Below are 13,810 nucleotides of genomic sequence, written 5' to 3'. Positions count from 1 at the left end.
CCAGGCTCCTCTGTCCATGGGATTTCCCAGGCAAGAATACTACAGTGAGTTGCTAGTTCCTACTTCAGGGGATCTTCCTGACCCAGGGGTCAAATTCACATCTGTGTCTCCTGCATTGGCAGGCAGATTCTTTACCACTGTACCACCTGGGAAGCCCAAATATATTTTTTTACTACTTAATTTCCTATTCATTATTTTGGCTCTAAATAGGCATGTATGCAATATATTCAGAAGATTAAGTACAAAACTATAAAAATATGGCTGTTAGAGGAAAATGACTAGAGATTAAGGAGATAAAGTGAAAATGCCTATTTTGCTATGTATTATTGCCTTATAGCTTGCAACTCTTCTTCCTTTATAAAGATAGCACTTAATCTCATCAAACTAAGTGCTTGAAAAAGAGTTCATCAGATGATTGTATTTGAAGTATCCTGGTACATTAGTACCTCAGGTGGCACTATTTATATGAAGCACCATTTTAAAAATAGGGAGAGAGTCTTAAAAAAAAAAAAAAGGTGGTACATTTGCAGAAATTTTTTACTCTATTTTTTCATCAAGTCTAATTTGGAAATAATGTTTCAAATCTCCAGCCTTCCAGCCCATTAGATTAGTGTGACTTTTCTTGCCTCTTAGAAGTGAAACATAGGGGGAGAGGTAACATAAATATTTCAAACTTTATAGAAAATCATAATGAAAGCTATCTTATGTTTTTTAATAAGTTGGCTTATTTTATTTCCACATGACCAGAAATGACTGTGGCAAAATAAAACACTCACCAAACTGTGATGATACCCTCTAGAGGATGCCTGGAGTGCTGTGTTCATGTGGATGCATATGATAAGGCATGTGAAATTTAGACAGAAAAAGTATTTATATGGAGAAGTATAAGTATTATATAAATATAAATAATTGTATTTTTGATATAATTATGAAACGCTGCTATTAAAGACAAGAAAGATCAAATGGAAACAATTGAGCTTAACAGCGGCCAGAAGACCAGCCTACCAGGTGTCTTGAGTGCACTGGTCCCAGTTTTCTGCCTGGAAGGTGCTCCTCCTTGGGCTGACATGCCTCTTCTCCAGGAGCCTGTCTGAGAAACAGCCAGGGAGGCTTTCTGCCCCGTCTTCTCAGGGTCTTCAGGAAGCCCAGAGGAAACGCCCTTCCACTTGCCACCCCCATCCCCATGGCTGTCAAAGTCCTCCTCGGGTTTTTTCAGCTCCTCGGTGCTCTCCCAAGGTTCATCTGTTGCAGATCGTTTCTCTGAATCTGTCTTCAGCTGTGAAGAAAATAGGACAGAAGAACTTTGTGCAGAAAAATCTATCAAGTGTGAATTGGGCCCTGGAATGTCCTTTCAGATAATTAGCTTAAAAAAAAAAAAAAAGCAGCAGTGATTTGTATTTCAAAAGAACTCCAAAGATGCCTCTATTTTTATCTCTATGTTCATTTAAGTTTCATTAATTTGAGTCCTATAATTCTCACTTGCACATATTAAAGAATATCAGAAGAAATGTGTGCAGAAAACTTCAATTAAACACTCCAGAGAGGAAGGCATTTTCTATGTCAAATCTAACAAGGAAATGTAAGACAAGATAAAACTTAATTATCTAATATTCATTCTCGATTCACCATTCTCAAGAGATTCAGCGATGCATCTCAGAGGTCAATATAAAATGAATCACGAACTATCCAAAATTAGACAATTTAAATATCATTTTTGGATTCCTAAACAATTATATCAATATTATAAAGAAAGATATGCAATAGAAGGCTTTCTGGGTTAGACTGTAATCAATTGAAAAAATACATATACATACAAGCTGCCTCAGTTTAATGTAATTACTTCAGACTAAGAGGTTGTGCTATATTTTAATGCAATTTAACATAACTTGGGGAAAAATCTGGCAGAAGCACTGGAGAAAGAAAGGAGGCAATTCTTACCTGAGTGTTCTTTCGGGACGGGACAGTGATGTTGGAGTAAGAGCTGACAGAGGACGTGGTGTTCAGGTCATCAGTGCTGATGTTATCCAGGGTGTCGCTGAGACCACTGCTCACGGAACTGCTGTCATCCCAGCTAAAGACAGGCAGTGGCAATGACTAAGCACAGGATGCACAACACAAATCACCCGTATTTCCACTTAACATGTATCACGTATTGGGAAAAGAATTCTTTTTTTTTTAATCTTATGATGAAAAATACTCACTTTTCATTTTTGGAAAATCATACTGTTAAGAACTGAGCACAAATCTGAGAATAACCTTATCAAAGGTTTGCTAAGAATCAGTGCCTAGAGCAGGGGAAAATGTTTATAAAACGAGTAAAAATAATGTTGAGAGCTGAAGAATTGATGCCTTTGAACTGTGGTGCTGGAGAAGACTCTTGAGGGTCCCTTGGACAGCAAGGATGTCAAACCAATCAATCATAAAGGAAATCCACCCCAAATATTCATTGAAAGGACTGATGAAGCTGAAACTTCAATACTTTGGCCACCTGATTTGAAGAATTGACTCATCGGAAAACACCCTGATGCTGAGAAAGACTGAAGGCAGAACGAGAAGGGGATGACAGAGGATGAGATAGTTGGATGGCATCACTGACTCAATGGACATGAGTTTGAGCAACTCCTGGAGACGGTGAAAGACATGGAAGCCAGGCATGCTGAAATCCATGAGGTTGCAACAAGTTGGACATGACTAAGCAACTGAACAACAACAAAAAATATTGCTATTAATACTGCAAAGCATCAGGGAAAAAAAAAATTGTACCCATAACCTTTGTTTTTCCCCGAGAAAGCAATCAGAAGTCATGTGGCATGTAAGAATCCATCCTTTGTGTTAAAAAAATAAGAAGAAACACAAGCACACAAAAACTGTGCTTTAGTCAAGGACCAGAAAATCATTGCTCACTCTTTCTCCTACCAATAACTACTTCCAATGATTTACCAAGTCTTGAAGATTGAGACTTCTTTTATCATAGCATTCCTCTTGCAATACTTCAAGATTTCTGACCTGGACAACATACAGTATTCTTTCATCTGGCCTTCCTGCCTTCAGTCCTTCTCAATAAACTTCACCTGGTAAACCTGGGTCAACGTTCAGAAGTTCACATCTAGCCGTGTCACTCCCTAACTTAATACTCTTCAAAGACTTCTCTTTACCAAAGCTGTAGGTTCCACCGTATAAAGCTCCTGCCCTTCAAGGTACACAAAGTAATCATTTGGGGCATAAGGAAAGTATCTGAAATTCTGAATAAATCTGTTCTCAATTGAAAGAAGAATAAATAAAATAGGCTATATCAATATTCATGTGCAGACTACTATGGGAACCCTCACTCAGTCAACATGTCAGATGATGCAGAAGTCATGCAGGCTGACCAGGGTCACCTGATGAGAATGGGAACTCCAGAGAGTAAAGAGGTGAACCACGGCTCTCACTTAATGGCTGGTTTTCAGTCTCCTGTGAAATACTGCTGCTCACCTGCACTCTATTAATTGATTTGTGTAAACTAGGTACATATATCACATACAGACAAGAGTGAAGTCTCATAAAATAGACAAGTGGCTTTAAAACACCATCTGCAAGTAATCCACACAAAGAAGAGACTATGCATAGTGAAAGGACAAGCTAACTGCAAAGGAAGGGTAAACTGGTAACTTTTCCTACTCTGCTTTGTGTACTTTCTGAGTCACACCATACATGAAAAATAATAGGGATGGCTTGACATCATAGAGCAAACTGACTAGAAATGTAATTATCAAGAAGAAAATTTGAATTTATAGAAAATATACTTGTCCCTAGGTGAGCTACTACAGCAGAAAACATGATGACCAAACACATTTATAAATCATATTTTTACCAATAATAATTATATTTTTAATCACAGCAAAAGGGCATTTGGTTCCACTGTAGGAAATACCTGCCATTTGCGGCTGCTCTAATCTTTTGATTATCTTCCCCACATCTTATTTTGATAATTGCCCACATTAGGAGTCTTAGTTTCTCAAGACAGAATGTAAGAAACTCACATTTCCAGATTTCCTTATAGACAGATATGACACATAACACAGGGCCTACACATGCACCCACAGTCACAAATGAGAAAAATAATCTTCTGGCAAACACAGTAGTAGTCATTCGATTTTTCTCTTATAAACACTGGCAGATATCTCGTCTCTAGTTCCAGGGTTCAGAGGTTCCTGGTAGAGGAAGATGTGATGCCCTAGATCTATGGTCAGCTAAAAGCCTGCGAAGAGCCTCATTATTCAATCACCTCAATTATTCCAACAGCCTTTTTATATCACTTCATTCCTTAAATTAGATAGAGTCTGTAGTTTGAAACTAAGAACTTCTATCAATAATTCATAATTTTAAAAATATTTATTCTTTCACATATCCTCTAAATTTTTTAATGTTTATAAATGCTATCCAATACATATACTGGGTTTCCCAGGTGGCGCCAGTGGTAAAGAACCTACCTGCCAACGCAGGAGACATAAGAGACGCGGGTTTGATCCCTGGGTCAGGAAGATCCCCTGAAGCAGGGCATGACAGCCCACTCCAGTATCTTTGCCTGGAGAATCCCATGGACAGAAGAGCCTAGTGGGCTACGGGCCGTAGGGTCGCAAAGAGTCGGACATGACTAAAGCAACTTAGCATAGCATAATACGTATACTCTCATAGGAATGTATGCATATAATTATAAAATTTTAAATATACACACTTGAGCAACTACTTGTCTATTTAAGTAGTTATTTAATTAGATTAAGCAATTACTAGTTGCTATCTAATTAAGCAACTACTTATCAGATTCCTTTAAAAAACATATGGTTTTCCGGATTATATGGCCCTAGACTACTTCTTTGGAGAAGGCAATGGCACTTCACTCCAGCACTCTTGCCTGGAAAATCCCATGGATGGATGAGCCTGGTAGGCTACAGTCCATGGGGTCGCTAAGAGTCGGGCACGACTGAGTGACTTCACTTTCACTTCTCACTTTCATGCATTGGAGAAGGAAATGGCAACCCACTCCAGCGTTCTTGCCTGGAGAATCCCAGGGACGGGGGAGCCTGGTGGGCTGCCGTCTATGGGGTTGCACAGAGTCGGACATGACTGAAGCGACTTAGCAGCAGCAGCAGCAGACTACTTCTTCAGCTTAAACTCTCCATCCCCTGCCTGACTGTGTGCACTCTGACTTAGAGCTGCATTCAGTTCCTATCACCATCACATTGTTTGCAACTTCTGCCTTTGACCAAGTTACCCTTTGGCCTACTTGACTACCTCATACTTGCCTTATAAAGCAATTCGAGCAACTATCTTCAGGAAAAGCTAGGTAGCTTCCTCTCTGCATTGTCATCATACTGATGCACAGACTTAGAGGACTGGATGCAGCACACTGTTTTACAAATCTACAAAAATGTGTAGAAATGGATTCTTAGCCCATGAGTTTTCTGAGCACAGAACTGTGTGATAGTTTTCTTTGAATTTCTACTATTTGGCAATTTCTACTATATGCCAATGACTGACGTAAATGTTGAATAAATTCTCATGTTTTATTCAGATTAAAAGACAGAAAATTACAGAGATAATCCTTCATACTCATATGAAATGGAGTTTTAAGAAATACTTATCACAATATATTAAGTACTCAAAGAAAATTAAACAAAAAGGAAATTTAACCTGTTTTAAAAATGAATCCTTTTAAGGTAACTATTTCTCTGGCAAGGAAGATAGAATCAATATTTCTAACCATAGCTTTCACCAATGTAAATCCTAGCATTTGCAATTCAAAGTTAAATGCAACAACTCTTAAGGAATTAAAAAAAAACACTTGTGTTTTAAAGCCATTTAAAGTCTCAAATGATCACAATGGCTTTGTGGTTAAAATAATATAAAGGAGAGAATCCAAAATAAGATATCAAGTTTCAATCTTGCAACAGAAAAATTAAAAAATATATCAAATTAAGAAATATCATAGACATGAACAATCTGAATTTATCTTGGTGTAATGGAAAGAACAATGGATTTCTAAAATTAAAGTTTTTCACGTGAGCCTTTATTAGAGGCACATAGCTAGTCTTGCTATTCTGATCTCCCTATCTCACAGGGTAGCATGGGAAGAAAATGAATCATTTATATGAACCATTTTATAATATTTTATACTTTACCATCTCCTCAAACTGCTTTACCTCCAAGATTTCAAATGCTGCAGTCTCATTTTTTGATCACAATCTTCCATACTTCTAGCATTCTACAATCTACTGATTCTTAATTTTTAAGACTATTTGATAGCTACTTCCTGTGTGGGCTTCCTTGGTGGCTCAGAGGGTAAATGTCTGCCCACAAAGCGGGAGACCTGAGTTCGATCCCTGGGTCAGGAATATCCCCTGGAGAAGGAAATGGCAACCCACTCCAGTATTCTTGCCTGGAGAATCCCATGGATAGAGGAGCCTGGTATGCTACAGTCCACAGGGTCGCAAAGAGTCCGACACGACTGAGCAACTTCACTTTCACACTTTCACTTTTCCTGTTGTCTACTTTTAATGGCCTTCTCGTGTTTTTTAAGCCACTGATCTCTTTACTGAATGATGCAGGATCCAAAGATGCTGGAACAAAAGGACTGCTAAAGTGAGAAGTACTCTATTCTAGCTCTTGCCACCATACTGGTCTTCCATACCTGTCTTGACTCTGTTAATTAAACATGTTTTCCCTATTACTACTTTGGAAAATGACAACAAAGTCAATTAATGAGAATGACTAATATAAAAATATTATTATATATTTGTATAATATATAATAATATAGATTCAAGTTACCTAACCTCAGGTGATTTCTCAGCTGAGGTTAGATTTCTCACTTAGAAATTCTGCCTAATCCAAAAGTGATTTTCTTCAGATTCCAATGATAAAGCTTTGTTTCTCTCTTCTCTGGATCTCAAGATCTTCCTCCTAGTATTTTAGTGAAACTGATTTCACAAAGGTCAATAAATCCATGGACTGAGTGCTTACTGTGTGTCTTACTCTTCTAAATACTTAATGCTGCTGCTAAGTCGCTTCAGTCGTGTCTGACCCTGTGCAACCCCATAGATGGCAGCCCACCAGGCTCCTCTGTCCCTGGGATTCTCCAGGCAATGACACTGGAGTGGGTTGCTATTTCCTTCTCCAAAATACTTAATATATATTATCTAATCCCCAAATGAATCCAAAAGACAGACATTATATAGATAAAGGGGTTCAGGTAGTTTGAATGATGGAGCTGGGATGTGAACTCAGGAATTTTGCCCTAAAACTTGGTCAGCACTTCTCTCCCTTGCCTCCCATCTTCTCACCCCTTGTATCTTGAAATACACCAGTGATGAGCCTTTAGAGGCTTTTTGCAAAGTCCCCCAGTCAACAGAACCCTTTACTTTTCTCTTCTTTGTGATTCCTTCAAATTCTTCAAAATTCAGAACTTAATCTTAAATCACCTTAGAGATTCTTTCTTGGAAATTTCTTAGTCTCTCATAACTTCAATATCACCTCCATGATGACGATACTCAAGTTTACATCTCTAATTCAGACTTCTTTCTTGATTAATTGATCAGCCTTTCCAGCCTTCCTCTGAACAGTTTCTCAAGGATGTCCTATTCACATCTCAAATGCAGTCTACCTAGATCCCATCATTTCTCTTTAAAAATTCTTCTCCCTTTCAGTTACTGCCTACCTGTTCATCCTTCTTCAAAATATTACTGCTAGTATCTCTCTTCTCTCACCTGGATTCACTATTAATCAAGTTGTTTCTTATCCTCCAAAGTCTGTCTCAGTTACAGGTGGCATGGCCCTCCCTGCATTCTGTATTACCAATCTGTATACTCCTTCCATAAGAGCTTTTAGTAAGAATCTGCTCTTATTCATTAAATGATTAATAAATTATAGCTCCTCTCCTTTGAAGAACTCACTGTGTATTGCAGAGGGCAAACATAAACAGACCATTACAATACAAAATGGCAAGGGTTGTAATAGAGATGAATGGTAAATATGTGGCAGAACAACACCCCTACCACTCATTGGAAGAGTTCAAGCATTTCTTCCAGACAGGGATACTGCAGCATGATCAGAGGAAATAAATGTTAATCACTGTATTAAAGCATGTTTCGCTTGTTATGCCACTATTTTGGTGTTTTCCCATCTTCTTGGTCATAATCTGGATTACCTGACGTCAGAGACTGTGTGACATTTATCTTCATAATTCTAGCATATAACATGGTGTCAACCATTGAACAGATGATTAGTTGATGTTTGTTAAATAAATGAAACAGTTTTACTTTTGAGAATACTGCTTCTATCCAATAATGTTAACTTAGACTAAATGCAATAATAAATGCAGAGTTTGAGAAAAAAAATGTGTTCAACATATTTCTTTGCTAAGTAATCTTAAAGGAATACCTTTTGATTGATGACAACATGATTTTCCTCATCCTAAGGTTCTATGTTTTGATTTTCATCTTTGGTTAGAACCAGAATTCTCCCTAGGTAGGATGCAATTAATCTTGTTTATTATGGCATATTTACTTAAGTGAAAAACTCCATAGAAAATAGCCTTTTTTAACTGACAAAAATGTTAATTTACTCAAATAATTAGCTCCAAGTAATATGTCTCAAACTCAATATATTTTCATTATTTCATTTTTAATTTCATTAAGATGTTCTAAGAATTCCTGACTATATTTTTTTTATAAAAGAGCAAGTCTTATCTCCTCCAAGTTACAGATCTATTGCTCTGCTATGCTTTTCTCAACAAACTAGGACAGTTAAAAAAAAAATACAAATCTGAGTATCTTATACACATAGTTTGCATTTACACATTGAGTTATTTCCAGTTTTAAAATACTATGAATAAAGCTGTCAAGAACATTCACATACACTCCATTTATGTGACATTCTAGAAAAGGCAAAACTACAGATATGTAGGACAAATCAGTGACTGCCAGTGGATAGGAGTATGGGAAGATCTGTGGTGTCTGTTACCTGACTTGATGCATATGTCAAAATTCTGAACTATATAAAAATATTATTGTATGTAAAGTTTTTAAAAAGTAGCTAATTAATCTGCTGGTAAATCACAATTTGGATATACACTAGATTACTAATCATTCTAAGAAGAAAGTGACTCTTTTGGCATGTCTTTAATATTTATACTTTTAAATTTTATTTATTTATTTGGCTGCTCTGGGTCTTAGTTGTAGCGTGTGGGATCTAGCTCCCTGACCAGGGACTGAACCTGGGCCCCCTGCACTGGGAGCTCAGAGTCTCAGCCACTGGACCACCAGGGAAGTCCCAATATTTATACTTTTAAAGATTAATTATTGACTATGCCAAAGCCTTTGACTGTGTGGATCACAACAAACTGTGGAACATTCTTAAAGAGATGGGAATACCAGACCACCTGACCTGCCTCTTAAGAAATCTGTATGCAAGTCAAGAAGCAACAGTTAGAAATGGACATGGAACAACAGACTGGTTCCAAAAGGGAAAGGAGTACATCAAGGCTGTATATTGTCACCCTGCTTATTTAACTTATATGCACAGTACATCATGAGAAATGCTGGGCTGGATGAAGGACAAGCTGGAATCAAGATTGCCAGGAGAATATCAATAACCTCAGATATGCAGATGACACCACCCTTATGGCAGAAAGTGAAGAAGAACTAAAGAGCCGCTTGATGAAAGTGAAAGAGGAGAGTGAAAAAGTTGGCTTAAAGCTCAACATTCAGAAAACTAAGATCATGGCATCTGGTCCCATCAGTTCATGGCAAATAGATGGGGAAACACAGGAAACAGTGGCTGACTTTATTTTTGGGGGGGCTCCAAAATCAGTGCAGATGGTGACTGAAGCCATGAAATTAAAAGACGCTTGCCCTTTGGGAGAAAAGCTATGATCAACCTAGGCATATTAAAAAGCAGAGACATTACTTTGCCAGCAAAGATCTGTCTAGTCAAAGCTATGGTTCTTCCAGTAGTCATGTATGGATGCGAGAGTTGGACTTTGAAGAAAGCTGAGTGCCGAAGAATTGATGCTTTTGAACTGTGGTGTTGGAGAAGACTCTTGAGAGTCCCTTGGACTGCAAGGAGATCCAACCAGCCCATCCTAAAGGAAATCAGTCCTGAATATTCATTGGAAGGACTGATGCTGAAACTCCAATACTTTGCCCACCTGATGTGATGAACTGACTCATTGGAAAAGACCCTGATGCTGGGGAAGATTGAAGGCGGGAGGAGAAAGGAACAACAGAGGATGAGATGATAAGATGGCATCACTGACTCAATGGACATGGGTTTGAGAAACTCCAGGAGTTGGTGATGACAGGGAGGCCTGGTGTGTTGCAGTTCATGGGGTTTCGAAGAGTCGGACACGACTGAGTGACTGAACTGAACTGAACTGAACTGAATAACTCAATGAAGCTGGGGATCTATTTTATTTATTTGGCTATGCATTTGTGGCTCTGACACTCATGTTCACCCCTGGATTTATACTGAGAAGCAAATATATGTGGTATATATTCATAATCTTTTTTTATTTTTTGCTTTTTATGTTGAAGAATTCTGAAATATTAAGTAAATAAATTTTAAAGTAATTTTACAGATATAAAACTAATTTCAGGGAAAAATGCTAGTGCTGTTGGTCAGTAATTTTTCAACACACACCTGCATGATAAGCAAATCCATCATTTTTACACATGATTTAAACAAAGTTGCTGCTGCTGCTGCTGCTAAGTCGCTTCAGTCATGTTTGACTCTGTGCGACCCCATAGATGGCAGCCCACCAGGCTCCCCTGTCCCTGGGATTGTCCAGGCAAGAACACTGGAGTGGGTTGCCATCCATTTCCTTCTCTAATGCATGAAAGCGAAAAGTGAAAGTGAAGTCGCTCAGTCGTGTCCAACTCTTAGCGACCCCATGGACTGCAGCCTACCAGGCTCCTCCGTCCATGGGATTTTCCAGGCAAGAGTACTGGGGTGCCGTTGCCTTCTCCAGCCATTGGTAAATAACATAGATAACATAATAAAGTGTTCACTCCAGTGCTTGAGTCTGGAGACATCTCACACATACAGTCCAATACACTAGTTGCATTTAGGCTCTGCAGACACAGACAAGTGTGGAGATTCCCATTTATTCCCTGAGTGTCTATTATAAAAAGAGGATTTTTTAGTTATAAGTGAGGTGGCAAAAACAGAAAAAACGTAGAGGCTAGAAGAAAAGGGAAACATTCCATGGGTATGTCAGATGTCCAAGTTAAAAATCTCCTGAAATAGTCATACTGAGAAAAATAGGCTGCTTTCTTCCAACCTAAATATAATATATGATAAAGTACAAATATCTGATATATGAAAAATAATAATATATGATAAAGTACAAGTTTTAAGGATTTTACTATATATTTCTTAAGACAAGTAATTTCTTCATGAAAATAAAAGAGGAGTCTCTGAAGTTATCTGTAAGACAACTGGGTGAAAACTTCTGGATATGCTTTCTGTTTCTAAGGCAAAAGTAAATAAGAAAATAAAGGTACCACTTAAAACTCTATCACATTCTGGGATAGCTTTGTTTTCCACTCCCACTGTTTATGCTAATTTACATAATATACATAAAAAGATAACAGTCATCTCAAAAATATTTAGACACAATGATCTTTGCAATAATAATCTTAAAAATACTGACAATCAACTGTTGAGGCTTTGCAGTTTGGTACTAATATGTTAAGTCAATGATCTTTTCCTCAAAACTAAATATGCATAAAACCATTTAGACCTATTCCATACATTTTCTTTTTTTAAATCAGCAGCACAATGTACTACCTGCCACATTGAGCACTGCAACCACTGAAGTGTAAATTCTACATTACTTCAGGGTCATTGGAAGAAAGCAATGGCGTGTATCTCAACAATGATTCATTCAGCATTTCCCCCGAAAAATATTTTATTGCCAAGAAAAAAAGAATGAGGCATTAAAAAAGATTTTATTATTGGAGAAACCTAAGTATATAATAACATCAATATACTAAACACAGTTTTATGTTTAAAGTAGTCCTTTCAACCTATAAAATGAACATGGTCTTCATTGAGTTTTTTTAAAAATGTCCTACTTTCCAAGGTATTCTGTCCTTCCACTGCTCATTAACTCTGCAGTGGAGTATAAGCAACTGGTTTATAATCCAGTTGAAATGTCATTTCCTCTATGAACGCTTCTAGGATTTCCAAGGACACATTAACTCTTCCCTGTCTGTATTTACTACCAGTGCGCTTCTACGGTCCTGTAATTTATCTGCTTGCAATGTAGGTACAGCCACAGGACTGTGGTTGTGGGCAAAGAGAGTGGCTTTTCTCGTAGTTTCAGTGTTCAGACTGGCATCTGGCCCATGATAGGTTCTTAATGTTTGTGGGATAAATCGTGAGTGAAAAAAAAAAGTTGCCAGACACGACTGAACGACTTAGCAGCAGCAGCCCATAGCAGTAAACGAAGAATGCTGCGATCATCCGGCCTCTACTGTGAGCCCTGAGGGGACTCCAGAGAGAAACGCCATGCCTTCCATCAAGCCATCAGTCACCTCAGTGACTCCCCGGCAGTGCACCCTGAGGAGACTCTGGAGGGAAACACAGGATATGGATCCCAAGTAGCTGAGGTACACATTGAAGAACGGGTTCAAAGAGCCCAGCATTTTGCATTTTCTTATACACAGAAAAGCATTACATTGAGTCACTTGAGATGTCTGGTTTTTCTTTAGTAACAGTAATATTTTGATGTTCTGAATACCTGTGTTTGTTGCAGAAACTCCTGTATATCTTGGCTCCTCCCTTACTTCTTTGGAATAGTTTCTCAAAGCTACTTGAGAGTCTGTATCCCAGACTGAAGTCCTCAGTTTTTTTCCGTGAAATAAAACATAATTGTGGTGACCCAAGGACGAAAGAGCAGATAAAACCAAGGAGGGTCTTGGAATGCAGGAACAGAAAAACCAGACCCCTATCATCCTTCCCTCCCCCATGATGTAACTATTAATGGATTTCAGGTCCTCCTGAGCAGTATAACCTGCCTCCCCTCCTCCCCCATAGGGAGAAGGTATTTGCCTTACTCTTCCTGCACTCCGTATATGTGCCTCATCCAATCAGCAAATGCCTCATCCAATCGGCAAATGACCCGCAAGACCCCTATCCCACTCCTTGTACCCTGGGTATAAAAGGACCCCTGTTCAACATCGGTTTTCCCTTGAGCTGACCCGCTGTTCTAACAGTGTCTCCCACTCTAATAAGCTTTATTTCCCTCTCATTCTGTCTCATGTCTGGAAATTCTTTTCCAACCCGCGCCCAGACCATGACAATAATTTCAATGCTTAGGTTGTGCATCTTTTTCAAATGACACAATAAATCATCTAGTCTTATAGTCATATACTACAACCTTAATCTATGATTCATTTACTCATTCTAACACTTAAATATGCACATCATTACGAATTGTGGTTAAAAAAATCAATGTGATTATACGAGAGAAAAACCAATCAGAAGGATCTGTTATGTCAGGTGAATAAAGAACAGCCTCTTTGAGGAGGCAGCTGTAGACAGTCATTAAGTAGATGAGGGAAGGGTAAAGGAAAGCCATCTGTGAAAGGGGTGGAGAAGACAACAACAGGGAGAGGAGACAGCGAGTGTAAAGACCCAGCAGCAGCAAAGGTCAAGGGGCAGCAGGATGGTGCAGCCCCAAGCAAGGGGGCAAGTGTCAGTTCTGAGGCTGGCAAGTAGGCAGGGCCAGGTCTTGAATGATCTTCTAGACAATGTTAGGACATTAGAGT

At 38.4% G+C, this 13,810-nt stretch overlaps 1 protein-coding gene across 7 annotated transcripts in view; it reads right to left on the bottom strand.

Annotated features, from left to right (window-relative positions):
• The window catches only part of NAV3 (neuron navigator 3), an 893,819-nt gene that overhangs the window by 100,540 nt on the left and 779,469 nt on the right, over nucleotides 1–13,810 (bottom strand). For all 7 annotated transcript variants that reach the window (XM_059886494.1, XM_059886491.1, XM_059886495.1 and 4 more), the window contains 2 exons: nucleotides 1,939–2,071; nucleotides 1,006–1,276 (listed from right to left, as the gene is read on the bottom strand). In XM_059886494.1, coding sequence (XP_059742477.1) covers nucleotides 1,006–1,276; nucleotides 1,939–2,071 — 404 coding nt within the window. The remainder of the gene's footprint in view (nucleotides 1–1,005; nucleotides 1,277–1,938; nucleotides 2,072–13,810) is intronic.

This window comes from Bos taurus, chromosome 5 (assembly GCF_002263795.3).
Source record: "Bos taurus isolate L1 Dominette 01449 registration number 42190680 breed Hereford chromosome 5, ARS-UCD2.0, whole genome shotgun sequence".
Taxonomy (NCBI): Eukaryota; Metazoa; Chordata; class Mammalia; order Artiodactyla; family Bovidae; genus Bos; species Bos taurus.
The sequence above is the reverse complement of the archived record's forward strand: the minus strand, read 5'-3'. Positions and strand labels throughout refer to the sequence as shown.